The sequence below is a fragment of the Apodemus sylvaticus genome, chromosome 3 (genome assembly GCF_947179515.1).
Source record: "Apodemus sylvaticus chromosome 3, mApoSyl1.1, whole genome shotgun sequence".
Classification (NCBI taxonomy): Eukaryota; Metazoa; Chordata; class Mammalia; order Rodentia; family Muridae; genus Apodemus; species Apodemus sylvaticus.
Genome location: NC_067474.1, coordinates 33,309,321 through 33,336,986, shown reverse-complemented (window position 1 = coordinate 33,336,986; position 27,666 = coordinate 33,309,321). Strand labels below are relative to the sequence as shown.

The 27,666-nt window shown below is 39.5% G+C and overlaps 1 protein-coding gene across 1 annotated transcript; it reads right to left on the bottom strand.

The window, feature by feature from the left end:
• Positions 1–11,884: 11,884 nt before the first annotated feature.
• Positions 11,885–26,833, bottom strand: Slc7a13 (solute carrier family 7 member 13). The gene is made up of 4 exons (XM_052175438.1): positions 26,149–26,833; positions 20,827–20,958; positions 12,540–12,901; positions 11,885–12,136 (listed from the first exon to the last, which is right to left on the bottom strand). Exons 1-4 carry the CDS (start codon positions 26,831–26,833, stop codon positions 11,885–11,887), a joined length of 1,431 nt encoding a protein of 476 aa, XP_052031398.1.
• Between the last annotated feature and the right edge of the window lie 833 nt (positions 26,834–27,666).

The window sequence follows — 27,666 nt, the reverse complement described above, 5'->3', positions numbered from 1 at the left end:
AATAAGGACTTACTGCTAGCTCTTAAAGAAACATCAGATAACTGTATAATCAGACTGAAAATATACATATGAGCAACAGTATATGAACTCAATGGGTCCTATTTGGGAATATATATTTACATGAAAATTACAATGATAAAAAAAGAGGCCATGAATTTAAGGCTACCGGGAGGGCACATATATGGGAGGGTTGGGAGGGAGGAGAGGGAAGGAAGAAATTTAGTAATTAAATTACAATCTCAAAAGTAAACAAGCAAAATTTTTTAAAAAGCAGGTTATGCAGTAAAGGGAGAGAAAGGGAAGTAAATCTAAAGACATGGTCAGAGTTGAATGCTTTGGAACTTCTCTGTTGGGCATCGATGACTCAGCTCAGATAAACCTTATATTTCTTCACATCTCAATTCATCTTTAAATGCCTGGGCAGGGATTATCTTATTGCCCAGACACATTTAGCATCTCTGCCCTTGGCTTAAATGCCAAGGACATGAGCAGAGCATAAAAAGGGAAGGCAATATCAACAAAGCCTGGCAGAAAGTGATGATACCCTAAAGCAACTCCAATTCAGATTAATAATTGCTAGTGAGCTCATAAACTCTGTTCTGGCTGCATGTGGCTGTACACAGAACAATGTTTTTTTCTCATAACGCCACCTTTTCAAATGATTACTTTCAACATTCTATGTAAGTACATAAATGTACTTGGAAGAAGATGGTACTCCTAGTATAAGGAGAGAGATAAGCTCCCAATCAAGTAGGAGAAACAGGAGTAAATATGGTAAGTCTTAAAGCAGACATTTGAGGCGTTGTGCATATTTAAGAAGTTATTTGGACCTTTGATGTTAAATGTCAATATGCATATTCTTAAAGGGGTTTTCAGGTGAAATCTTCCAAAAGGAAGAGTGTTTGGGTAGAGTTCAGAATACTCGAATTTTGTTCTGAAATGGAAAGAGCATGTGTCCTATAGAAAAAGTGCATTTGCAGAGCATGCACTACCTATCAGGAAAGAAGACAGCTGGATTGGGGGCCTCAAACAATTCAGTACTGCTGGTGGCTTTGAAATATGAAGGTTATGAACCATGAGCCTAGAGGGAGATACAAAACAGTGTCTAAAGTTTATATTACGCAACATGAAAATGAATGGGCTTCATGTTCTATGCAATGCAAAGCCTTTGCAGGATTTCAGACCTGGGGAAGTGATATCATCAAGACTAGTTTTGGGATAACCATGGCAGCAGCAATGTAGGGGAGTGTTTGAATAAATGAAGAAAAAGAAGAAGAAAAAAATGGAGAAAAGAGATCTTCAGTATTCTCTCCTGGGTAAAAGACTGTGTAGTGACTCAATTAAAGAAACATGGGGAATGCTGAACCCATTCAGAGGCCAAGTATATGAGCGAGTTTTTGATCAAAAAAGGAGAAAAAGATAGACTTTCGTATTTCTGAATCAAACGTACAATATAGCTGTCCAAAGGATGGGCACTGATGTGCAACATCAGCTGTACATTAGGTTAAGCACAGATGCTGGAAGGATCCTTGGAGAACAAAGAATAGAAAGGGGGTTTCAAAAATGTATCCACAAGCTAGGGTTAGATATAGCAAGAGGTGTCAGTTCTTTCTCTCATAGAATAGATGTGGAGTTAAGCTGCTGGTTCCTGAATCAGGCTACATTATTATCTGATTCTTTTTGCATTCTACTGTGCATCTTAAGCTGAGATGGCTTCTGAAGATCCAACCCATGTAAGGAGAGTAACAGCCCCTTTAAAGCCCCTTTAACGTATTGATCTTCTAATTATAATTGATGGGCAGCCCTTAACCCTGGGCTTCAGATGACTTCACCTGAGGCTAGTTCGTGCAGGCATCTCTGGTCCACTAAGGGAGAAGAGGTAAATGGATTCCAATAAGCACCCAGTTAGATGTAAGGAGGTTTGAATGGCAGTGGGACTTGGTCCCTAACCCATAATCAATCGTCTGGTAGCTGAAACCGTAGGACTTTAATAACTCGTCAGAAAAACCTGACCTGAGTTCTATATTCAAGACTTGGAGAAGACTAGAATGCAAGCAAGATTCTTTGTTCTAACATGTGACAAATGAGATTTATGCTGGCTAGTTTTATGCCAACTTGATACAATCTATACTAATCTGAGAGGCAACCCCAATTGATAAAATGCTTTCATAAGATCAAGTTTCAGGCAAGCCTGTGGGGAATTTTCTTAATTAGTGGTTGATGTGGAATGACCCAGCCATTGCAAGTGGGCCCAGGCTGGTGGACATGAGTTCTAAAAGAAAGTAGGCTGGGCAAGCCATAGAGAGCAAGCTAGTAATCAGCATTCCTCCTTCCATGGCCACTGCATCTGCTCTTGATTCCAGGTTCCTGCCCTGTTTGAGTTCCTGCTCTGACTTCCTTCAATGATTAATAGTATGAGCCAATTAAACCCTTCCTCCCCAAGTTGCTCTGCTCATGGTTTTCATCCCAATAGTAGTAATCCTGACTAAGATAAGACTTCAAACCAAAATGATCAAGAAGAGATGCAGAAACTCACTTCACATCATCAAGACATGAGTCCATGAAGAGACCATGACAGTTGTAAACATAGACACCAAATATGGGTACACCCATATTCATTAAACAAATAAGGATAGAGATACAGATTCACTCTAACACATCAAAGGTGAGAGAAGTCATCCCAACTCTCACCAATAGGGAAATCCCCCAACAACAACAAGAAATCAGCAGAGAATCATCTCAGTTAAATGATACCATAGATTGAATGAACACAAGAGATATCAGCAGAACACTCTTCTTAGATTCTCCTCAACATGGAACTGTCTAAAAATAGATTGCATAAAGGACACAAAATAATCTTGACAGATATAAGAAAATTAATTTTTGTAAAGGAGATAGTCTACTTAACCACAAGGGAATAAAAATAGAAATCAACAGCTAGGTAAAATGCAGAATGTGCGTAAAGTTGTGAAGATTGAATGACATTCTCTACAATGATGATGAGTCACTGAAAGAACCAATAAGAGAATCTTAAAAAAATATTACAATCAACTAAGAATGAAACAGTTGAAACCAACTCAATGCTATGAAAAGCAGTCTAAGGAAGGCATTTATAGGTGCAAGCCCCTATAATTAAGAGATGGGTGGGGGTGGGGGCTCAAAAAATAACAGCACATATTATGGCTGTTGTATTCTATAAAAGGGAGCCAATATGTATTTTGGTAGAGGCAGGTATAGTGAGGGGGCAGGGGTGCCTCACAGGCCCGTGCTGAGGCATCCCTTCCCTCTGAGTTACCAGCCATAGAAAGATGAAGACTATACATAATGTAGAATAGAGTTTGTTTAGGGCATGGGAAAGGGAGTTGAGAAGGGAGTAGAGACAGAAAAAGACAGAGAGGTGGGAAGATTTCAAAGAAGAACAGACAGAGAAAAGGAGCAAAGAGGGCCATCATATCAAGCTAGGTCTACCTGGCAACAGCCAGGTAACTATTGAGCAGAGCTTAGAAGGAATGCCGACATGGCCTTGAAAAAAACATGAGCAAAACAGATCTAAAATCAGTAAACAAAAAAAATAATGATGGGTGAAAGGGGACTTAAAAAGGAGAGGATAGGGGGTTAGGGGAGTGTGGCATGGTGGTGTGGGAAAGGGGGTGCCCAGGCAGGCCCCTGTCCAGGCACCTCTTCTCTCTGAGGGACCACACATACACAGGCATGGTATAGAATAGAGTTTATTCAGAGCAGGGGATGGGAGTTAGTTGTAGAGAGAGGCAGAGAGAGAGAGAGAGAGAGAGAGAGAGAGAGAGAGAGAGAGAGAGAGAGAGAGTAGAGTAGAGAAATAGAGTGGTGGCCAGCCATGACCACGTGGAGAGGGGGAGGGAGGAGAGCCCAAGGGGCAGAGAGGTGAGAGTATGTGGGACAGCAAAGAGCAAAGAGAGAGAGGAGGAGCAAGTAGCCCCTCTTATAGTGGGCCAGATCTCTGGGGCAGGGCATACCTGGCTATTGCCAGGTAGGTGTGGGGTAGAGCTTAGACAAAACACTAACAATGGGGGTTAGAGAGATGGCTCAGCAGTTAAGAGCACTAACTGCTCTTCCAGAAGTCCTGAGTTCAATTCCCAGCAACCTCATGGTGGCTCACAACTATCTGTAATGGGATCCGATGCCCTCTTCTGGTGTGTCTGAAGACAGCTACAGTGCACTCATATACATAAAATAAATAAAATCTTTAAAAGAAAAAAGAAATAATTAAGATCATGGTAGAAATTGATGACATAAAATAAACTATGAAGAATTATTGAAATTGTTGAATTGTTGAAGCAAGATCAACAAACTATTTACAAAATTAACCAAAACAGAAAAAAAGACCTGAACTAGTAAAATTAAACATGAAAAGATCAGCATTATAAACAGACATGAAAAAAATTGAGAAAAGTTTAAGACATACCCTATTTTTAATATTAGACTAAATTGGGAAAGCTAAAAGAAATAGATTTCTAGGTGGTTATGATCTGCCAAAATTAACCAAAGACAAGATAAATAATTAAAACAGACCCATAGCATGTAACAAGATTGAAGCAAAAATAAATAAAAATTTCCATCTAAAAAGTCCAGACTGAAATAGATTCAAACTCTATCAGACCTTTAAAGAATCTACACCAAGGTTTCTCAAACTGAGGTGCTCAGAGAAGACCCTCTGCCTCCCACAGGTCCTCATCCCCACAGTCCTCCAAGCACACAGGCAGCAAGAGTACAAACAGGAGTTATTTTATTTGTCAATTCAGAATTAACAGGCTTTCAAGTGACAAGACTGCCACACAGGATTTCAAAGAAACAGTTTGAGTTCCCAGTAACAGTGAGATGCTTTCTGAGAAAGTGTTTTAACTCAAGAGCTCTCAGGAGCTCTGTGATGCCTGCTGAGAGCAGTCCCTTGCAGTTTGCAGGTCAGGAAGGGAGCAGGAGGGCCTACTCTGAGCAGGGACATTGAAGGTCACAGTAGAGGCAGGTCTTTCAGGCTAAAAGTAGCTGCAGTGATGAGTTCCCCTTTGCACCTTAGTAGGGACTCTTAGAGGCTAAAGCAGGAAAGAATCTCTCTAGTGGCGGTCTAGAGAGTCTGTCCCCAGCAAGTCTTTCTCTGCATTGAGTGAGTCACCTAGGAGGCAGGCTCTGAAGTTTCAGGCTTCTTCCTCTGAGGAGAGCTGGAGTCCCTGGAAATTGGGCTCCAAGTCAGAGCCAGGAGTTGGGAGCCAACCTCTCAAACGTTCCTTCTCTCCTTACTTCATTGCCTCTTGTTCTGGGCTTTGCTGTCTTAGGCATCCAAATTTGTAGAGGTCAGTTGGAACAAAATTGGCTTCAGGTAAGTAGGCAAAGAAGGAGAAGAACTAGGAGGGGGAGCTAGCAAACCTGGTTGGGGGTGGGTCGGAGGAAGAATCCTGAGTAACTCGAAGTGAACTACCAAGTGCGCTGGTCTTTATCTCTGCCTGACTCTCTTTGACACTTTTCACATAGTATTAAAGATAGTTATTTTGTGGTGATGTAGTTATAGACTGAGTAGGTATAGTTACTATATTTAGAGTTCCTTGAAGCATCAAGTAGCACACAGTAATAAATAATAAATATAAATAAATAAATATGAAATGCTATTGAATACGTGAACAAGTGGATAAGTAAGTTATGGGGAGATGAGTCATTCTTCAAAACAAGCAGTAACTAGACTGTGGTGGTTTGACTGGGAATGGCTTCCGTAGGCTCATATCTTTGGATGCTTGGTCTTTAGAGAGTGGCACTGCTTGACAGAGGCTAAGAGGTAGGGCCTGAGTGGAGTAGGTGTAGCCTTGTTAAAGGAAATGGGTCACTGGGGATGGGCTTTGAGGTTTCTAGGTCCTAGGCCAGGCCCAGAGTCTCTCTCTCTCTCTCTCTCTGTGTGTGTGTGTGTGTGTGTGTGTCTCTCTCTGTTTCTCTGTCTCTCCCTATCTCTCTGTCTCTCTGTCTCTGTGTGTCTCTGTCTCTATCTCTCTGTCTCTCTGCCTCTCTCTGTCTCTGTCTCTCTCTGTCTCTCTGTCTGTCTCTGTCTGTCTCTGTCTCTGTCTCTGTCTGTCTCTGTCTCTCTCTGTCTTTCTCACTCCCTCTCTGAATGTTATGAAAAAAGTCACATTTGAGGAACATTTTGTAGTATTCACATAACCCAAACAACCTTCTCACAAAAGATTCATAAAAGGGGGCGGGAAGATCGAACTTTATCTTATCTGTTGGCTTCTAAAAGACATTTGACCTCACAATAATTCCTTTAGTAAACAAATTAAACACAATTTGGAAAATCTACCCATAGGTACTAGGAGAAACTTACTGAATGTTTTGGTTCTTTGATTGTCTAGGCTTTATATAACTCTGGGTGGATCAAGGTCATGGAAGATAGAAAATACTGTATGTACTTAGCTACTGGTCACTGTATTAGAGACATAAACTAAGTGTTCCTATTGTCAAATATTAAAAGGATAGAAACTTAGTTGAGTATGATGTTTAGAGGTGTGTGTGTCTGTGTGTGTGTGTGTGGGGGTTCTGAATGGGGATAAGAATTGAATAAGTTCATCAGGGTGTGTCATCCATGTTTTCATCCTGGTGGGGAGAGACAGAGACAGAGAGAGAGAGACAAAGCCAGAGGTAGACAGACAGACAGACACAGAGAGAGACTAGAAGACACACATAGTTGCTGTCCTTCACACATATTTTCCTGTATCGACTATACCAGTTTAAAAAAACTATCACCAGATGTGGACCCTCTTGAGTTTCCAGAATTACAAGCTATAGTAAATAATCTCTTGTTAGTAGATAGCCTGCTTCACATATTTTACTGCAGTAATAAAAAAAATGGAGTAACACTATATCAATCCAAATTCATTTGTATTCTAAGCTCGAGTCACTATAATACACACTTGAAATCCTAGAACTTAAGATGCATAGCCAATAGGATAGTGAATTTGAATGTAGCTTAGACTAAAAGATAAGACCCTGTTTCCAGAAACACACACATTTTGAATAAGTTTTAACATCTTACCTATTTTCTAATTAGGTAATCTTTAATATGCAGTCATTACATATAGTATTGAGTACTTCATAACAAAATGCAAACCTTCATTGTAGAATCTTATAATCATAAATAAGAACACAGACATATATGCCACACATAAATTTACATGCTTGAACTTAATCAGCTTTCAATTCGACTGAGTTTGTTAGACAGGATTATTACTTCTTAGAGAGAAGATTTAAAGGAAGGCCTCCAACTGCTACCTTTTGGTAACAGAGACAGAGCGAGCATTCCAGTTAGCAATGTTACAAATAAATATATGAGGTGGAGCAATTAATTATAGCATGGTGATACATACATATACACCACACACACAGGCGCACACACAAACACACACAAACACACAAGCACGCACATGCATATATACAAGTTGTTAAATTTCAGACCAGAAAGAAGACACTGTTATTTATCAGAACAGGACACAAGATGAATGAGTAGGACATTTCTGGGACAGTTTGTCTACATTTCATAACTTGTCTGTTTGCTTATTTTTGATGCAGGTATTGAGAATGGGTAGATAAGGTATTAGGTACAAGGAAACCAAGGAAGACTGCAGCTTTATCTTGGAAGTTGTGTCTCCTTTATGGTTAAACATCCTTGACACTGCAGGTGCAGTTTTTCATTGCCACACGTGCACATGAAGGGTCTGCTTCCTTAGAAGACCTGTCCTCACTGTGACATCATGTACCTTGTGGTTTTGATTTGCCCTTTTGGGATTTTTCAGTAAGATTGTGGGAAGAAACTCCTTGAAAAGTGAAAATTGGATGACTGTGGTTTGAGAGGTAAAAGAGGGGCATTTTACCGTTGTTATGAATAAGTTATCCATCTCATTAATATTTATTACTAAAGACAACAATGCATTGAATAAGATGGAGAGAGTAAGTACCCTTGTCTTCTACCATATGATCCCAGGAAACATTGCAAAGCCTTATCTCAAAGAGAGAGGGGGGAGGGAGAGGGGGGGGGAGGGAGAGAGGGAGGGAGGGGTGAGAGGGCAGGAGTGGAGAAGGGAGGGGGAAAAACGGAGAGGAGGCAGAGGGGAGAGGAGGGAGGAGAGAGGAGAGAGAGAGAGAGAGAGAGAGAGAGAGAGAGAGAGAGAGAGAGAGAGAGATGCATTGAATAAGATGGAGAGAGTGGGTACCTTTGTCATCTACCATATAATCCCGGGAAACATTGCAAAGCCTTATCTCAAAGAGAGTGGGGGGGGAGAGACGGGGAGGGAGAGAGGGGGGAAGGAGAGGGGAGGGAGAGAGGGGAAGAGAGGGGTGAGATGGGAGGAGGGGGGAGGGGAGGGGGAAAGCGGAGAGGGGAGGGAGGAGGGGGAGAGGAGAGAGAGAGAGAGAGAGAGAGAGAGAGAGAGAGAGAGAGAGAGAGAGAGAGAGAGAGAGAGAGGAGAGAGAACCCTTGGGACACAGTGACTGAGTCTTGTTAATAGCAGTGCTCCATGAACAGCTTCCCTCTCAACCATAGTCATGCACCCCCAATCTTTCAACAGTTTTCCTGAAGAGCAGGAAAAGGAGCTACACCGTTAATTCCTTCAAAGCCTTACCTGTAAGATTTAGCCTTCAGCTCAAAATATTTAAACACAACACATTCACTTCTTTCTAGAGGACTTCCTACAGATACAGTAATTGCTTTATGTCATTTAAAGCAACTTTCTGCTGACGAAGCATCAAAAACATCAGAGCGATTGCAGCTACTGTTTGTTTTAATAAAATATAGTGGTATGATCTTTCTTCCTTTCAGCCCCTTCACCGTACCTCCCATGATCCCTTTCAAAATCATGGCCCCTCCTTTTTTTTTTTATAAATAGACAGGTAGATAGATGATAGATAGATAGATAGATAGATAGATATAGATAGATATGCCTGAACATATAAATACAACCTATTCTATCTCTTTATTGTTACTGGTACAGGAATGATTTCAGAGCTGATGGGTAGGTATTAAATAATCAGTTAAGGGAGTCTTCCTAGGGGAAACTGTTTGTCTGGTTCTCAGGACCCCTTAGTCACCTGCACTTCTTGTCTAGGGATTGGACTCCATGAGAGTTCGCTCTTGAAGCTAGCTTGTCTATTGCTATCCAGCTGCTTCAGTTCTGGTTTAGGAAGCCACACTGCTGAGCTATGCTGTGAAGCTTCCTTGCCATTTCCCAGAGATGAAATCGCACAGCAGTCGGGCTCTGCTTTGTAAAGTACAACGTCTGCAGAGCTTGCCACCCAGTTTTTAAAAAACCCAAAAGGAGAATGGGCTTTGAGGGCAGGTGTGACGTCAGAAAGTATGTAAGCCAGGATCTTTCAGTGGAAAACAGTGTGCATGCTTCCTGTGGGCAAAAGAAAATATTATCTTTCAATGATACATTTTTCCTTTTAAAACACAGAGCTGTTATGATAAGATTGGAATCAGCAGTCAATGAAATTCTAGGTGGAATTCTGTTTAGACTGAGTAAGAGCCTTTGAGAACTCAGAAAGAAAAGAGAATTACAGAAGCCACTGGCTTTTATGAGGGACAACTTGTTCTGGTACATTTCGTTTGTTTTAATGAGTTCTGTTTATGGCAATACACTGAATGCATATTACATAAATTGAAATTTGATATTAGATAAGTATGCAATATTATTAGATAAAATTCCAGACAAGGCGAGTCAAGTCCTAACATTAATCCAGTGTAAAGAACTTTCCTACAAGGGGCTCCAGGGACTTCCCAGGGTACAACAGAGCCCTTTATCAGAAGGAACACACGCAGTGTTCTGCAGAAAGATTATATCCTAGCATTCTCCATGCTATCTTAAGATGTTGAGTTTTCCACAGCATTCATTTGGGCACCATGCCTGTTTCTTCTAGCAATTTAGAATAATAGTCACTACATACTCTTGGCACCTGTGACTCCATCCACTTTACCCAGTCATTTGATAAAGGCTTGTTTTATGTCTACTGTTCACCTGTTCTGTTCTGTTTTTTTTTTTTTTTGTGAACATTTGCAGAATAGTCTTTTATATTTGTGAAGGTCTCTAATTTGCTTAACCTCCTCAGGCTAAATCATGTGTGTTGCTAGTGTGGTTATTTGAAAAATAAAATAATATAGGGATTTTAGTTTAGCATAATATTTGGCATTTACCGTGAGTCAATCACTTACTATATTTAGTCTATGATGTCATTTAATTCTCACTTTGAGAAGGTCTATTCATAGCTAGGTTTGTGACTGTCGTGTCAGATCTTGGGAAGCTGAGACAGCAGTGTTCTGAGTATGAGGACAGCCTAGGGTCCACAGTGAGAACCAGTCCAAAAGAAAAAAGAAAAAAAGAAAGAAAAAAAGAAAGAAAAAGAAAAAGAAGAAAAGACACAAACACAACTCAGGGGTATTTAACCGGTTTTAGAGGGAACAGTTGTTACCTTTCATCACCATTGAGATTTGAGTGTGAAGTGGTCCCCACAGGCTCAAATGTTTGCAAGCCTGGTTCCAAGCTGGAAGTACCACTCTGGAATCATGTGGAACCTGCAAAAGGTAGAGTCTTGCTGGATAATGAGGGTTGCTAGGGACCAGCCTTGAGGCTTTGCCTAACCACCTGGTTTCTGTTCACATTCTGCTTCCTGGACAGCAGGCTGTGACAGCCAGCATCTTCCTCTTGTCAACACGCCTTTCCTGCCCGCTGCCTTGCCTTCCTGACGAATGAACTATATCCTCTGGCACTAGCCAAAATCAACCCTTTCTCCCTTAAACTATGCCTGTCAGGGTGTTTTATCACAACAGGAAAGGTAACTAACAGTTCCTAAGAATGCTTCATTTGGCTACTTTCCTGGTTACCGCACCTCAGCTCAGGTTTGAAGGTGAAAAGCTGGTAAAAATGTGTGTGTGCTAGTCTGTACTAGTTTTCTCTGTTGCTGTGATAAAACACTGACCAAAATCAACAAGGAGAAGAAGGGGTTTATCCCGAACTACAGGTTAAAGCACATCATTGCAAACAAAGGCAGGGACTGAAACAAACTCCGTCTGCAAATCCAGTGCTAAGGAGGCTAGGCAAGAAGCTCGCTATGAGCGGAAGCTGGCTTGGATGCAGAGGGAGAAGCTGTCTCCAAAACAAGACAGCAATGAAAATACCGATTAGGTTTTTGTTTTCCTTTGTTCTCCCTGTTTTTGTTTTGTTTTTGTTTTGCTTTGTTTTGTTTTGCTTTTTGGCATTTGACTTTTGGCTTTTGGCTTTTTTTTTATGCTACTAAAAGAGAAAAACTTTTGAGAGAATTTTTAATTTCAATCAATAACTTTTATTGTAAGAATACATTCAGTAGAAAATCAATGAGCTAAACAAACAGAAGAATGAGAAAGACATTTTTAATACACGAAGCTATACATGAAACTAGGAATTTTATTTTTTATTTATAAAAGAGTTTAGTCATGTGTAATACTTTCTTTGCTATATTTTTTCTTTTTTTCTTCTCTTCTCTTTTCTTTTCTTTTCTTTTCTTTTTTTTATAAATGTGCATGGATGCCTACATGTATGTCTCTATACCAGGTGCATGCGGTGCCTGGAGAATCCAGAAGCAGATATTGGATCCTAGAGTTACAGATAGTTATGAGCTTCTATGTGGGGCCTGTGGATTGAACTTCAGCCCTCTGAAAGGGCAACTGATGCCCTTAACAGCAGAGCCATCTCTCCAGCCACTTCCCTTGTCATTTTAAAAACCAGGAACTTCATGGGTACTTTTCTATACACCATTTCCATTTCTCAAGTTACTCTCATTACTCTTCTAGCCTACACTTAACCTTTATCTGGAACAAGGTATGGCCCCAAAAGGCTATTCCTTCTCAACTTTCTTCATGTATGTGCTCATCAGACACATCAGGGATGCAAATATTAAACAGTAACTGCACATAGCAAGTCAACTTCTGAAACCAAACCATCTTCCATTTCAAGTGTATCAATGGCACATAAAACAGCAGTCCGCTCAAAATGAAGAGAAACACATAGATATAATGCATTTTTGGAGACTTGACAAGTGGAATCAAAACCAAGCTCAGGCTGATGCCCGTTGTTATGAATGTGAAGGGTAAAAACACCTGAAAAGAGAAAATTGAGGACAGTAATTAGATGTGAAAATAATCTTGATTTTACATCTTCTATCATTTGGTATAGTTTCCTTACTGTAAAAGATACAACATGCATAATAATTATGCAAGTAAGCCAAGCAATCTCGGGTCAAATGATTAGCAATGATCTGTCCCACTATTCAAGAAACACCCCCTTTTCTCATTAACAAATCCTTAGATCAAATCTAAGAGATCTTGTATTAAGTAAAGCTTATTCACCATGAACAAAATGAAAATAAAGACCAGATTATCCATATGTGCTTCTCAGTTTGCTAAGTAGTAGCTCACATCATGTAGATCTTCCGAATATACTCTTCAAATACAGTCATGTATCTTATTTTGTATGGAGCAAATTTAACCAGCCCATCTTTACCTTATACGGTCTGTGTAGATTAGGCTCCTGGTACCTCAGTTTCAAGATTCCTGTTACTGTTAAGAGAGTCCAAATGGAAACAACAAAATAGAGATAGTTTATCAGTTCAATTAGGCTTGTTAAGACAATTGCAATGGATCCCATACTGACATTTAGCAGCACAGCTATAACGGGAGAGGAGTGGACATTCAGGGTACTAAACAACATGGGCAGCTGGCCGTTCTCGCTTGCAATATATGACACTCTTGCTGACTCAAGTACATTAATCAGAAGGTTGCTGAACAGTGAGGCAGAAATAGCAAAAGGAACAGCCCATGTTAACTGGGGAATGACCCTGTCTGTCCATGTTATAGCCACAGCGTCTGCAGAGAAAAAAAAAATACACAGAAAGAAGAATGTTAAGAAAGGGAATCTAATCATAAACCTGTTATATAAATATTTCACAGAACAAAACATAAAATCTAAAAAAACTGCAAAGAGGATTTTGTTACTACCTTTTTCACATTTAAGTAATATCTTAGGCTGGTGCCTATTTTGGTTCACTATACTGCACCAGGAATATTTGAGTTTACGCCTTTCTGAAAAGATCAGGAACTCTTTGAAGGCAAAGACCGCCTCATATCTTGTCTATAACATCAGTAATTTACTCATAGTCAGACACTGTAATAATGAATTTTCAATAAATAGTTGAGAAATGCATTATTTGTGTTGAGGAAATTGAAAGTATGCTTATGAACCACACCTAGCAAAGAGAATGCTGACACACTTAGCTATTGTCAGAAAAAACAAAATACAGCCTAATACTGCTGACAGAGTCTGAGACTCACCCAAACCATAGCACGATGTAAACTGTAAAAAAAATGAGCATAAATTACACACAGATCAAAAATATTTGTGATGCTAAAGACTCTTCTAAGCTATAGACCAATGGTTCTCAGCTACAAGTGACTTTGTTTTTCAGATGTCATGTGACAATGTCTGGAGAATTGTATAATTTTCCATAATTGGTAGAGTAGGCATTTGCTGTTGACATCCTAGTGGGTAGTAGCCAGAGAGGCCAATAAACATGTAGTGATGCTCAGTACAGTTTCAAAAGACTATGTTGTCTAGGACTTGGGATACAGCACAATGGTGATGTGAAGTGGAAATTTCTGGTTTCTTTAGAGACTTAGTTGTGTCATATGATGTTTTTCTGGAAGCTGTCTTGTGAGAGGATGTTTTACTGAACCAGACATGTGAGAGGATGTTTTGGTGAGAATAGACATGTCACCACATGCTTTTCTGGAAGCTGTCTTGTGAGAAGGCATATGACATTTTGCTGGAGCAGATACTCGAGAGGGTGCATGATGTTTAGAACGAACGTAAGTATAACCCCACAGACAGTGAGAAGATGCTCTTCCATTGGTTCACCTTACAACACTTCTCTGGTCTTCACTGATTCTCCCTTGTCATGGCTTCATAGAGAGAAATGTACCTCATGGTATTCTGGCTGCTTCTTGCAGCTTTTGTGGACTCTTGATTTAGTGGAGCCTCTCAGTTTCTTCTGGATCAAGCTGCTGCTACTGATTCCTGTTTGATGTTTTGGACTAGACTGCTGATATCCTGACAACAAAGATTGGAATTGCTCCAAAGTATGACTTCTAAAGAGGTCCACATCCCCATTTCCTATTAATCTTTCTTTTCATCTACCTCTTTTAGGTAGGCTAGAAGGGAGGCTGAAGTGTTTAAGAAGCCTTATTAAAGTAGGGTTTGAAATATCAAAGCCTACACCAATGTGCTTGCTTATCCTATGTGAGGCTCTGGGTTCAATACTGACCACTCCAAAACCAAGTGGTCCAAAATGTTGGTGTATTAAAATTTAGAAACATTGCATTAGAGAAAGCATTAAAGCATATTCTGAAATTGTTATTTGTGTTTCAAGGCCAAATTTTTCAAAAAAAAAGAAGAAGACCTTAGGACTCTAACTCAATATTATTATAATAAGTATAAAAACTACCAATAGATGAAATCCAAGGGGATTTGAAAGACAGAGATGAGGGAGTGGAGATGACCAAAATACATGCCATAAATGTATGGAGATTTCAAAGAATAAAGAAACACATTGCTTAAAGAAATCACCAATAGAAGAAATAATCATTACTCATGGAAATTCTTTTGAGTCCAATTTGAACTACAAAAATATGTGGTAAGGCAAAGAATGAAGTTGTGTTTTCTGTGAACTGAGCAGAGCAGAGCCCAATGTCCCTGGGAGGTAGGTACTCTCTAAGTTCTTAATTCTGCCCACAGGTTTCCAGATGAGTCACCATTACATCAGTATTTTGATGTATAATAAACAATAAGACTTTTTGAATGTAATCAAATTAAAATATTATCTATGGATGTTGTCCTTAAGATCTCAATTTTTTGTTGAGTCAGGGTTTCTTTGTTCCTGGCTGTCCTGGAACTGGCTATGTAGACCAGGCTGACCTCAAGCTGAAAGATCTGCCTGCCAATGCCTCTGATGTGCTAGGATTAAAGGTGTGTACCATCATGCCCTCCTGCCCCCTCCCCAGTCTTTCTTCTTAACCAGATGCTTGTTTGCTAGTTTAGAAACAATATCTTCTATGTATCCCAGGCTGGCTCTAAATGTGCAATTGTCTTGTCTCAATTTCTAAATGCTGGGATTACAGGTATGCACTGCCTCGTTCAGCTATGAACTTACTTTATATAGTCCTTCCACAATGCCTGTTCCTGAGTGTTATCTTACAGTATTGTGTGCCATGTAAAAATATACTGTTGCAGTTCTTACTCAATTCAAATAAGATCTTGATGTTGGACACCCAGACCTCAGCGCACTACATCCTTTCAAATATGTTTTGAAATACTTCCTTCCCATCCTGCACAGGAAATCTTCAATTTCTCAGTGAGCATTATACAGCCATGATTCCTTACAACCAGAAGAAGACTTCATGTAGCACTGCCTGCACTGAGTCTCAAAAAGTAAAGGTACTTTAATAAAACTTAAAGATCATACTCACGTATGAGTTTTTACATATATAAGAGTATATATATAAAGTTTATATATATATGAGTATATATATGTATATACATATATGTATAAAGTAAAATGAACAACAGTGAAGCCTATAAAGTAAAAAAAGTCCCTGTCCTCACTAATTTCTTATTCATTTATTCCAGATGCAAATGCTGCTAACATCTAACTGCTTCCATTTACTGCATTTTCTATAATTTTATGTTATGTTATGTTATATTATATTGTATTGTATTATATATTATATTATACTATACTATACTATACTATATTACATTATATTATATTAATGAGGGTTGTGTACTTGAGTTGTGTGTGTGCACATGTGTGAGTGTGGAGGTTCTCGTGTGACTAAATGTTTACATTTTCTTTGTTCACTTTCCATGTATCTTGGTCATATTGGTACACATACATCCATATAATTATTTTAGGTATGTCTCAGTATTCTATTATATAACCATAAATTATCCATCTATTCTGTATTGATAGATTTACAGGCTGTTTTCAATTTTTAATCAATGGAAAATCTACTTTAAACCAGAACCTCATAGCAATGTTTCTGAAAAATGAAGGCTGAAAAGAAGAACAATGTTCCAAACCAGCCTGGGCTATATAGCAAGATTCTAGGCTCCAAAAAGAAAAATGTACTTTAATAAGAACATGTAAAAACAGAAAGTGAAATAATTTAATGCATGATGTACTTGGCTATTGACTATAACAAGAAATTATTTTAAGATGTCAAAAATTTCTCATGAAAATTCTTTTTTTATTTATTAGTTTTATTTACTTTGAAATAGGGTCTCACTATGTAGCTCTGGATGACACAGAAGTACCTACGTAGACCGGCCATGCCTGACTTCTGGGCCTTCAATTCTTTTTATTGATATAATTTTGTTCAAGTACATTCTTAGAAGTATGACTTGTGAGCATACAATTCTTTTTTAATTTTATTATTATTATGTGTATAGGAGGCACACACATACACACACACACACACAGAGAGAGAGAGAGTAGACAACTGTGAGTTTAAGAGTCGAGTCTCTTCTTCTACTGTCTGTTCCAATAATCCAGCTCAGGTCACCAACATTTCACAACAAGTGCTTGACCCACTAAGCTATCTCATGGGCCCATAAATGTAATGTGTATTTCTTAAATAAAAGAAACACTACAAAGTTTATCCAAAAGTGATTGTATCAGTTTGTGAGTAATTCATTCTAAAAGTTCCACTCATAGTTCAAATTACTTAATGCAGCTAGGTATTTGAGACAAACTTTCTGTAGGGAGTCTGAACAAGGAAACTTTCTTAATATCTGTTTCCATATCACTTCTTAACGATTTAGATTATCTTGCCCTATGTTAATATCCCGTATTTTAAGTGTGGCTCAGAAATCTCTAGAACAGCTTGTGAGCATTCTGTGAACACCCTGTCAGCAGGGCTTCTGGATTGGTCTGCAGATTGAAAATGCCGGAGTCAAAAAATTCTTCCACACGCTTTCCACATTCCACGTTCTGAAGGAACACACTTCCTTCCTTATATATAGAATTTTAACAATAAAAAAATTGGTAGTTGTTTGGTTTGTTTGGTTTGGTGTGCGACAAGGTCTCTCTGTGTAGCCCTAGATGTCAGTGAATTTGTTATGCCTCCCTCCAACTCACAGGGATCCAGTTGCCTCTCTCTCTAAAGAGATGGAATTAGAGGCATGTGCCTCCACACCCAGAGGGGGAACTTTTTTCAGGCTGGAGAGACTGCTTAATGGTGAAGAGCTCTGGCTGCTCTTCCAGATAAGCCAGGTTCAGTTCCCAGCCCCGACATGGTAGCTCACGTAACTCAACTGTCTGTAACTCCAGTTCCTGTTCATCCAACAGCCTCCTGCAGACAAACATGCAGGAAAAACACCAATGCACATGAAATAAAAATAAATAAAAATTTTAAGATTTTCTAAAAAATCAGCATTTTTTTCATAAGAGAACAGTAAGTGTGGAAACATGGCAGATATCCTACATCTACAGATTAAACATCATACATGTGACTTTACTGCCTCTGCTCTTTTCTCTATAAACTATAGAAACTACTATTATCATAGATTCCAATGTGCCACAAGAAAAACGTAACATCAATTTACACTATATTCTGAAAATTCCATACTCCTTTGAAGTATTTCTATATGCGTTTATTGAAAACACACCTCCAACCCTCAAGTTCATAAGTCCTACTAACTTACCTCTTTTGTTTATGACCATATCTGTAGTTATATAAATCATGCACTTCATCAAACAAATAAAAATTTATCACTAGCTCCTTTTTATTTGCATGAAAATGTAGAGCCTTTCCATCATTAATATATTATAACCACTGTCCTCTTAAGTGTCCATCAACAATATGGACTTCTCAAAACTTCATGGGGGTCAGTGAGAGCATTCTGTAGGTAAAGGTGCTGGCTGCCACGCCTGAAGACCTGAGCTCCAGCCCCTCATGGAAGGAGAAAACCAGCTCCTGCAAGTTGTCCTCTCACCTTCATATGTACAACAGAGCACACGTGCATACACATAAAATAAATAAATAAATGCAATTTAAATATTTAAACAAAAACCCACCATAGTCCACTATATAGACTTAGGTGAGCTATTTATTTCTAACGTTTTTTGGTATTTTGATCTTTAACTTTGTGCTACCATAACTGATGGTATTACAGTCTACCCTAAATGTACATATTTTTATACATTGTTCTGTTTTCTCAGCTTGAGATTCTAATGTACTAAAAGTATGCATATTAAAGTTTTAAAGTAACAATTCAGATTTTAAATAGAGTCTGAAGATTATGAGCCTGAAAAAAGGCAGTGATTTAAAAAAAATACAAATTACAAACAAAAGTTGGAAGCTTCTGAGTTTTCCACACAAGCCCAAACTATTGGGCTACCTATAAAATTATTGCAATTTCCATGCTATTCTAAAGAAGATTTTACAGTTCTCTAGTAGCTAACATAGCCAGAACACTGCCTACAGTCATATGGTCACAAAGAATGGCAGATTCAGTGAATCACATCCTCAGTGCTTACTGGCCAGTAGTCCTGGCCGCATCTATAGCTGAAATTATAAATCAGTAGTTCTCAATCTGAGGGTCACAACCCCTTTGGGGGCTCAAACAACTCACTGCACTGGCTGGCTTTGTGTGTCAACTCAACACAAGCTAGAGTCATCATGGAGGAAGGAGCTTCAGTTAAGAAAATACCTCCATGAGATCCATTTTCTCAATGAGTGGTCAATAGGGGAAGGCCCAGCCTATTGTCGGTGGTGCCATTGCTGGACAGAAGGTCCTGAGTTCTACAAGAAGGTAGGTCAGGCAAACAGTGAAGAGCAAGTCACTGAGCAGCACTCCTCTATGGCCTCTGCAGCTCTTGAATCCAAGTTCCTGCCCCATTTGAGTTTCTGTCCTGACTTCCTTCACTGATGAACAGCAATGTGGAAGTGAAATCTAACTAAACCCTTCCCTCCCCATCCTGGTCTTTGGTTATAGTGGTTCGTTGTAACAATAAAAACCCTAACTAAGAAAGATATAAGGGTTCATATATCAAATATCTTGAATATCAGATATTTGCATTATAGTTCATAAGGGTAGCAAAATTACAGTTATGAAGTAGCAACAGAAATAATTTTATGTTGGGAGTCACTTCAATGTGAGAAACTGTGTTACAGGCTTGCAGCATTAGGAAGGTTGAGATCTACTGTTACAAAAGAGCCCTGACACTGCTGGGGTAGTGAGTCAGTGTATCTGCCCAGGGTTGCCTTTGCTTTGCTCTCACAGAAGCTTGCTTCTGTCTCATCTCTCATGCCAAGTACACCAAGACCCATAGTGAACCAATTCTGTTGTGGCACAATCCTCGGCAGCATGCTGCAGCATAGTCACATCGCAGTGGAGGCAATTCCATGAAGTTTTCATATTAAACCTACCCTGAGGTAACAAATGATCACGTTGAAGGAGCTGCGAATCCGGAACACCCTGATTTTACCATTGCCCATGGTATATACTGTAATGAGACCTTATAAATATGTGTGGTTCTAGGTCAGTAAAGAAACTTACCCCAGTTCTCAAATACTCACCAAACCAAGAAGAGTCGCTCAATACTGCTTAGTCCAAAGTTACTGGGTAACAGGTTTATCTCAGGAGATGATGACTTGAGGTATAGTGTTGGTGTGGGAAACAGCTAGTCTTCTATTTTCCCTGTTTTTCCTTTATTTTTTCAAATTTCCTTTTACCACTTGAGTCTGCTATTCATCTTTAAGTGACTGTTCATCTCTCTTTGAGAATTCTCTCTCTCTCTCTCTCTCTCTCTCTCTCTCTCTCTCTCTCTCTCTCTCTCTCTCTCTCTCTCCTCCCCCACCCCTTCTTCTTTTCTTCTCTAACAAGGGTCTCTCTAACCTAGAGATCCTCCAGCCTCAGCTTTCCAAGTGCTCTAGCATGGTCTAGCACACAGGCACATTCTTACCAGCCTCTTACTAGAACACTATGAATTGAGTCTACATATGAACAGTACGCAGCCATCCTGACTGGCAATGTGACACAACTCTACCGAAAGAACTGTATTTTATTGCTGTCTTGCTATTTGTGTATACAAACCTGAAGAGAGGAATTCTCTGGGTCTCAGAACTATCAGGTAAGAAATATTAGTGTCTTAAGACACTTAGTAATATCCCTGGCATATTCTTTAATTCTTTATTCTTCAGTTGTGGCTTTAACCAAAATTTCAATACATTTAGGGTGATATAGCACAAAGTATAGAGTTATTTAGGGTAAGTTTTTATTTTATGTACTAATACTATTGATTATAGTTACCAACTAGCCATTAGTGTTCGCTTACTTAGCTGCTAATGTCCCTCATTTCAAATTTGCCACTCTGGGTGTCACATAGACAATTAAACATTTGCAAGTATTAAAAGGCATAGTTACTGATTATGCAGTATCACTCTGCCTGAGATCATGCAAACAGTAACTAACATTTTGAATCTCTGTCACTCATCTGCACTGTACATACCTTTCCCATATAATCAGAAAGCACATAGTTATGCTTGAAATGAATCTCCCTTTTAAACTAAATCATCCCCTCACCACCCTGTTATTACAACATCATGAATCAAGTCTCTATATATATAATAATGTACAATGCACAGCTATCCTGACTGGCAGCGTGTCACAGCCACACCAGAAGAACTTTATTTTATTTATTTTATTTACTGTTTTACTACTTATGTATACCAACCTGAAGAGAGAATTTCCCGGGGTGTCAGAACTGTCAGGTAGGAGATATTAGCAAGTAAGTACACCACAGTCACCAGAGGCAGCGCTGTAAATATGCATCTAGGAATTGTTTTGCTGGGTTTCTTAAGCTCCCCTATAACACATAAAACAGCAACATCAGACTTGGGAAAAAATAAAAATAAATTCTTAAAACTTATTTTTAAAATTGTATGTGTGTCAAATATCAGACTGCAATCTTTTCGTTCATTCTGCCACAACACCCCCCACACACACAGAGGCAAACTACTACTGTGCACTGATGCATTTCCTAAATCACTGCAGTTGGGGGTTAAGGTGCCTGAACCATGGGCAGCCTTCCCCAGTCTCCACACTCCGTGACTGGGAAGTAGGCAATGTGTTCAGATCATAGGAATAGAATGTTAAACAGAAACTTCCTGAGATTTAATGTCAAGAAGAGGAGCTCTATGGCAGGTGATCACATAGACGAAAGTGAAAATCGTGAATATGTTAAGTGACTGAGCAAACACAAGAGCTGTGGAGACAGGTCAGGTGAGAGGTTGATGGGCTCTTTTATTACTTCCGTCTAATTGGTGACCTAGCCCTTCAGAAAAAAAAAAAACAAAAAAACAAAAAAAAAAAACATCATGCCTTTTCTTGCTAAAGTCCCTGCTCTTTTATGTGAAACATTCTTTCTTTCCAGGCTGACAACTTGGCTGCTGCTTCTCTTTCAATTCAGCAAAAGCATTACCTGTGAGAAAGCAAGAGAGGAGACTCCCTGGCTAGCAAGATCATCTCATGAATACATTCTTGAGGTGAGTACTGAAAGGAGTTAGTTTCCCTCGCTTTGTTGTTGTTGGTTTGTTGGTGTTATTTTAACGATTTTTAAACCGTTAAACCCTCCTTTCATTAAAACAAAACAAAACAAACTTGGAGATACAGCTCACTAATCAAGGGTGTGTCTATCATGGAACTGATATGAACTGATGAAGCATCAAAGGAATAAAGAATTAGCAGATTCTCCCTTCCACTTACTGCTTGTGGGACTCATATTGCTTAGTTCTGAGTCAGAAGTGTCTTGGTCACTGTTGTATTGCTGCAAAGGGACATCATGGTCATGGCCGATCTTATAAAGAAAAGCATTTAACTGGGGGGGGGGCGTTGGTTACAGTTTCAGAGGGTTTGTCAATTATCATCAAGGCAAGAGAGAGAGACATAGACAGAGACAGAGACTGGGCTTAGCATAGGTTTTTGAATCTCAAAGCCCACCTAGTGACACACTTCCTCCAACATGACCATACCTCCTAATCCTTCTAGTCCTTTTAAACAGTTTCAGTGCCTGTGACTGAGCATTCAAGTATATCAACCTGTGGGGACATGCACAGACAATGCATGAAATGCACAGAAATGCAGAGAAAAAGTTCCCAATCCCAGTGCCTTTAAACCCTTTTAAAATAGTTATTGTTAGCAAAGGTTGTAACTCAGTGGTAGAATACTTGCCTAACTTGTAAAAAGACAAAATGTGATCTACAGCACACACACATGTGCCTAACCCACACAGGCTATTTTAATAGCTATGGTTATTAGTTAAAACTTTGAAACAAGCAAGAGAGTAACTTTTTAAATTAATTACACTTTCTTCTTGGCCTTTTATTTATTCTCATTACGTATTTGGTTTGTAGCAAGATGACAAAGTTTATAATTTATTTTATAAGCAATTTACATTATAAGAGGCTATTATTTAACAGTTTATAATAACATGCAGACAGGTAGTGAATATACTTGGGTCTTGATCTTGAAATTGAAATTATTCTGACACTATTTATCAGATACCAATAAATCACATTTTATAAGTAGAAGTATTATTTAGAAAGCTTAAAACTTCTTTAGTAAATTAACTACCACTGTAGAAATTAAAAGAATGACAAATCCTAACTACTAACTTTTATAGAGTGTAGGGACAGGACATATTGAAATATCCGGCAGCCTTTTGTTTACCACCATCAGCAGCTTGAGAGGAATTCTATATTAGTTTACAGATTATTAAATGATCTTTCTTAACCAGAAATAATTACATAAAAATGAAGCATCTCCAGCACCAGCACCAGAACAAGATATAATTACTTCAAAGTACCTCTCTTTTGAGCTGTGTGCACACACACGTGCACATGCACACAATGCACACACACACACACACCACACACATACACATATACACTCTCTCTCTCTCTCTCTCTCTCTCTCTCTCTCTCTCTCTCTCTCTCTCTCACACACACACACACACATACACACACACACACAGAGAGACATACTCACTCACAGACCTAAAGCTCACTTTAAGTCACAAACTTCAGGAGAATTACCCCAGCCTTTTCTTCTTCATTCCTCACCTTTGAGCCAGCTCATCACTAAACTCTCACTTAACCAAGGAAGACCCTTCGGCTCCCTTCTCAGACTACTCCACTCCTGAAACAGCTAGCCTTTGGAGCACACATGAGGACTTATCTTTATGATTCTTTATGCTGTCTCTGCTTTCTTACTGGATCTACTTTTCTTTCTTTCTTTCTTTCTTTCTTTCTTTCTTTCTTTCTTTCTTTCTTTCTTTCTTTCTTTCTTTCTTTCTTTCTTTCTTTCTTTCTTTCCAATGTGAAAAACCAAATGCTTTAATGAGACTATGAAGAACAACAATTCAGTTATCTCTTTGGATACATTAACGTCAATCATAATATACAGTGCTGTGGACCATACAGAAAGTATTGCTGTATCCAACAGTGGGGGGGCTGTTAGTGACACATTACAGTAGCAAGTGTCTACAAGAGATAGTCATTTGCCGTCTTTGGGTTTTTTCTTTTTATACTATTATCAACATCAAATTCTCCCCAGTGCATTTTTTTTCAAAAATATTAGCAAGTTACATTCCGTTGTGCTTTGTTTATATCTTCTAATGTCCTGTGCATTTTGTTTGTTCTTATTGCTTTATTGTTTACAAATAACCAAAATGAACTGTGTCATGCTATGGTCTACTTTTCTACCTACTGCAGAAAAGTATATACTATCCAGTCATTCACCCCAAACCTAGGCTCTTCCTCTGCACACCTGCTTTAATATTCCTTCCCCTCCATCAACAAGGCCATTAGCCATCAAACGAAAGCAGTTTCATGGTCTCCCATGATTCCTTGTGGTACCTTACATGTGTTCTCTGTGTTTCTGGTTCTGTTCCTTTCTGGGTGAAAAGGTTTTTGTCTATTTGAATGCTGGTCATTTGAAGATAGCAACTATGAAAACTGATATTTTCTTTTACTGAAATTACATGGTGATTGGATTATTTCTTTATGGTCAGTATTACATATGATATATAATTATTTGTTTTTAAGACAAAGAAATATACTGATCTTAAGTTATGACAACCATCCTAGAGATAAAAAGACTGAGTGTAGGGAGGAGAAAATACTTGCTATGGTTAGGAAGCTGGGAGATTCCATGAAGTTAAAGGGAGGCTTATTCAAGAGTCAATTCCTGGTGGGAGAGATGACTCACTTGGCAGTTAAGAGCACTGGCTGCTCTTCTGCAACTCTGAGTTCAATTCCCAGCAACCACATGGCGTAGCTCACAGCCATGAGTTCTGACGCCTTCTTCTGGCAATGCAGGTGTACATGCAGATAGAACACTCATATATGTAAAATAAATTTTAAAAGAAAAGAGGCAGTTCCGTTCATCCTTAACATAAGAAAGGAGAGCTGACAAAGAACTTGTAAGTTAAGGAGAAGTAACAGAACAGGGGGAGGGAAGAGGGCTTATGGGATTTGCAGGGAGTGGGGACCCAGAAAAGGGGAAATCATTTGAAATGTACATAAAGAATACTTCGAATAAAAAAAAAGAAATGAATGTGAAGAGATCTTGGTGGTAAGAAGGGAGAAATGCAAAGTTTAAGGACAGAAGTCACACATTATTGAAATGGAGAGTATTAAGTCTTGCCTGAGAGTTGCCAAGACAGCTATGATTCTTTTGTATTCAAAAGCCCCTAGAGTAGGTGTAAAGCAAAGCCCCGCCCCCTAGTGCTCTGTTCTGAGGTTCTGAGCAAACAGGGAAGCAATTCCCCACAAGAAACTCAGGCTTCTCTGTCCTGCAGTGGTAAGCAAGAGATCTTGAAGCTTCAGGAGCTCAGGAGAGCCAGGCTGAGGGGTGAGGAAAAGGAAGCCTCTCTCTGGTGACCATTGGTAGAGACAATAATCCAAAACTTTCTTTCCTTGTTCTAGGAATCAAATCTAAGGCCTGGGGCATGCTAGGTAAATGCTCTACTACCTAACTATGGCTCCCACCCCATCCCCCAACTGTTATTTTCTTATTTTTTTTATTAGATATATTCCTTATTTACATTTCAAATGTCCCCTTTCCTGGTCCCTCCCCCCAAAATACCCATAAGCCATCTCCCCTCCTCCTGTTCCCCAATCAACCCTCTCTTGCTTCCCTGTCCTGGCATTCCCCTATACTGGGGCATCTAGTCTTTTCAGGACCAAGGGCCTCTCCTCCCTCTGGTGTCCAACAAGGCCATCCTCTGCTGCCTATGCATCTGGAGCCATGGGTAACTCCATGAGTACTCTTTGGTTGATGGTTTTGTCCTGGGAGCTCTGGGAGTATTGGGTGGCTCATATTGTTGTTCCTCCTATGGCACTGCAAACCCCTTCAGCTCCTTGGGTCCTTTCTCTAGCTCCCCCATTGGGGACCCTGTGCTCAGTTCAATGGCTGGCTGAGAGTGTCCCCCTCTGTATTTGTCACATACTAGCAGATCCTCCCAGGTGACAGCTATATCCGGTTCTGGTCAGCAAGCACTTGTGGGCATCGCTAATAGTGTCTTAGTTTTGTAACTGTATAAGAGCTGGATCCCTAGATGTAATTTTCTATGAACCTTTAGCAATGCTTTCAAAAACATAAATAAATGAAAATAATGAAGAGCCAATGTGTATCACAGCCACTCGCAACACCAATGCAGTCTGCTTTTGTGTCATTTCTGGATCCACAGTTTCACAGGAGGGAATTTTTTTCCCACCATCTGAGCATTTATGCATTAACAGAAAGAAAGCTACATTAAATTAGGAGGTCTCATATTTCTGGTCTCAGGAATAAGATGAAAAAGAGAAGAGGTTTGTTTGTTTGTTTTCATAGAAGTTTGGAATGGACTGAATGGGGAGAAAAATTAAAAGTAGGTGATTTAGTAACTCAAAGTAGAACACTAAGTAGTTTACATAAGATGATAGTCAATACATAATGAAAGATGCTCTCTTCACACGTATCAGCCTTGGTATTTTCCTCCCAGATTGATAATTACCTGCTACGTATGTAAAGGATCCTCCACCAGAAAACGCAAAGTATCCTTGGAAGACAGCTTCTATTAACCGAGAGATCTCTGGGAACTCGGCATCAAAAGCATTCTGAAGCCTTAGCACGTTCTCCTTCCTCCCTCTCACCAGCAAGAACAAGCCACCGAGGGAAATGATGCCGAGTAGACCGATCTTCAGCATTGTGCTCACTGCCTGAAGCCATGACAGCTCTTTCACACCACGAGAATTCAGAATTCCCACAATCCACAGCACCGCCAGGGCCAGACACTTTTTTGGTAGAGTCGGGGCAGAGCAGCTGGCATAGAAAGGCTGAATCCCATACTCAGCGAGGAGCAGAGCTTGGCTTGCAAGTATGCCTGGGCCGAGAAACAGGGAAGTCCAAAGTCTCAGGAATGCCACAAGAGGACCGAAGCATCTCTTTAAAAAGTAATAGTGAGCCCCACTGTATGGGAAGGTTATACCTATCTCTGCAGAGCAGAGAGCACTGGTCGTGGTCAGCACCGCACAGACAGCCCAAACACACAAGGAGACTCCCACATTCATGGACGAGTACTCGAGCACTCCCTTGGGGGACACAAATATTCCTGCGCCAATTATATTAATAATTAAAAAATTTGTTCCCCAGAAATATCCAAGTTGTCTCTTAAGACGTATTTCCTTCTCTGTATCCATTGCTATTGAGAGAAGTTTACATTCACAAAATTATTCTCTGTGAATGTTTCTGCCTATAGGTTTATGGATGCTCTGAAATGTGTGGTCCTTTTTGTTTCAGTTGTATTAAATATGGTCTATGTTCAATAATTAACAAAGTAGGTGTGACGCATTTATTGAGATAAAATAGATTACCTGTAAGGGCTTAGTTTGGCCCCTCTTTTTAATAATTATCAGAATGAGGCATTCAATTGAAAGGGAATTTAAGAGAAACCAAAGTTTGGAATCAGGAATAAAGAGGGTTCTTGTTAAAGTTTCAAAGAACTTGTCTATGTTGCGTTCACCACAACCAAGGACAACTGGACAGTTAAGCGGGCTACTGAAAAGTCACAAGCAAAGATCTGAGGCAGAAGAAATTTCAAAACTGAGAAAGAACTAGGTTTTTCTGTGGGTATTTGTCTGTCTGTCTGTCTGTGACTTGCTATATACCCCTGACTGCCCTTGGCCTTGCTAGATACACAGGCAGGGTTAAACCTACACACTCCTTCTGCTTTACCAGCATGCATCACCATACCAAGATTTCAACTTTTTGCAGTGAAATAAGAGAGGAGATTAGGAAAGGAACAGAATACAGAGCATTTTCAGAGAATCAAGATGTGAAGTGCTTATAATCTCAGCCACTCAGGAGGCGGACACACAAGGATCAATTCAAGGCCCAGCACTGCTGGCTTCCCCAAGTGTGTCGAGAACTCAAGAATGCAGTGTGGCACCAACAGAAAAATGTCTAACGTAGCTATGCAAACAGGATCACTGTACAGTGAGCCCTGGAGGTAAGATAGGAGTCAAGGAAATGA

Bases quoted from the DNA above. Each gene is read 5' to 3' on its own strand.
- Slc7a13 (XM_052175438.1), bottom strand. From the start codon at position 26,833: ATGGATACAGAGAAGGAAATACGTCTTAAGAGACAACTTGGATATTTC. The intron at 20,959-26,148 runs GTAATTATCAAT...TATGTGTTATAG, and splicing joins ATCCTTTACATACGTAGCAG to GGGAGCTTAAGAAACCCAGC. The intron at 12,137-12,539 runs GTAAAGATGGGC...TTCTCTTTTCAG, and splicing joins ATCTACACAGACCGTATAAG to GTGTTTTTACCCTTCACATT.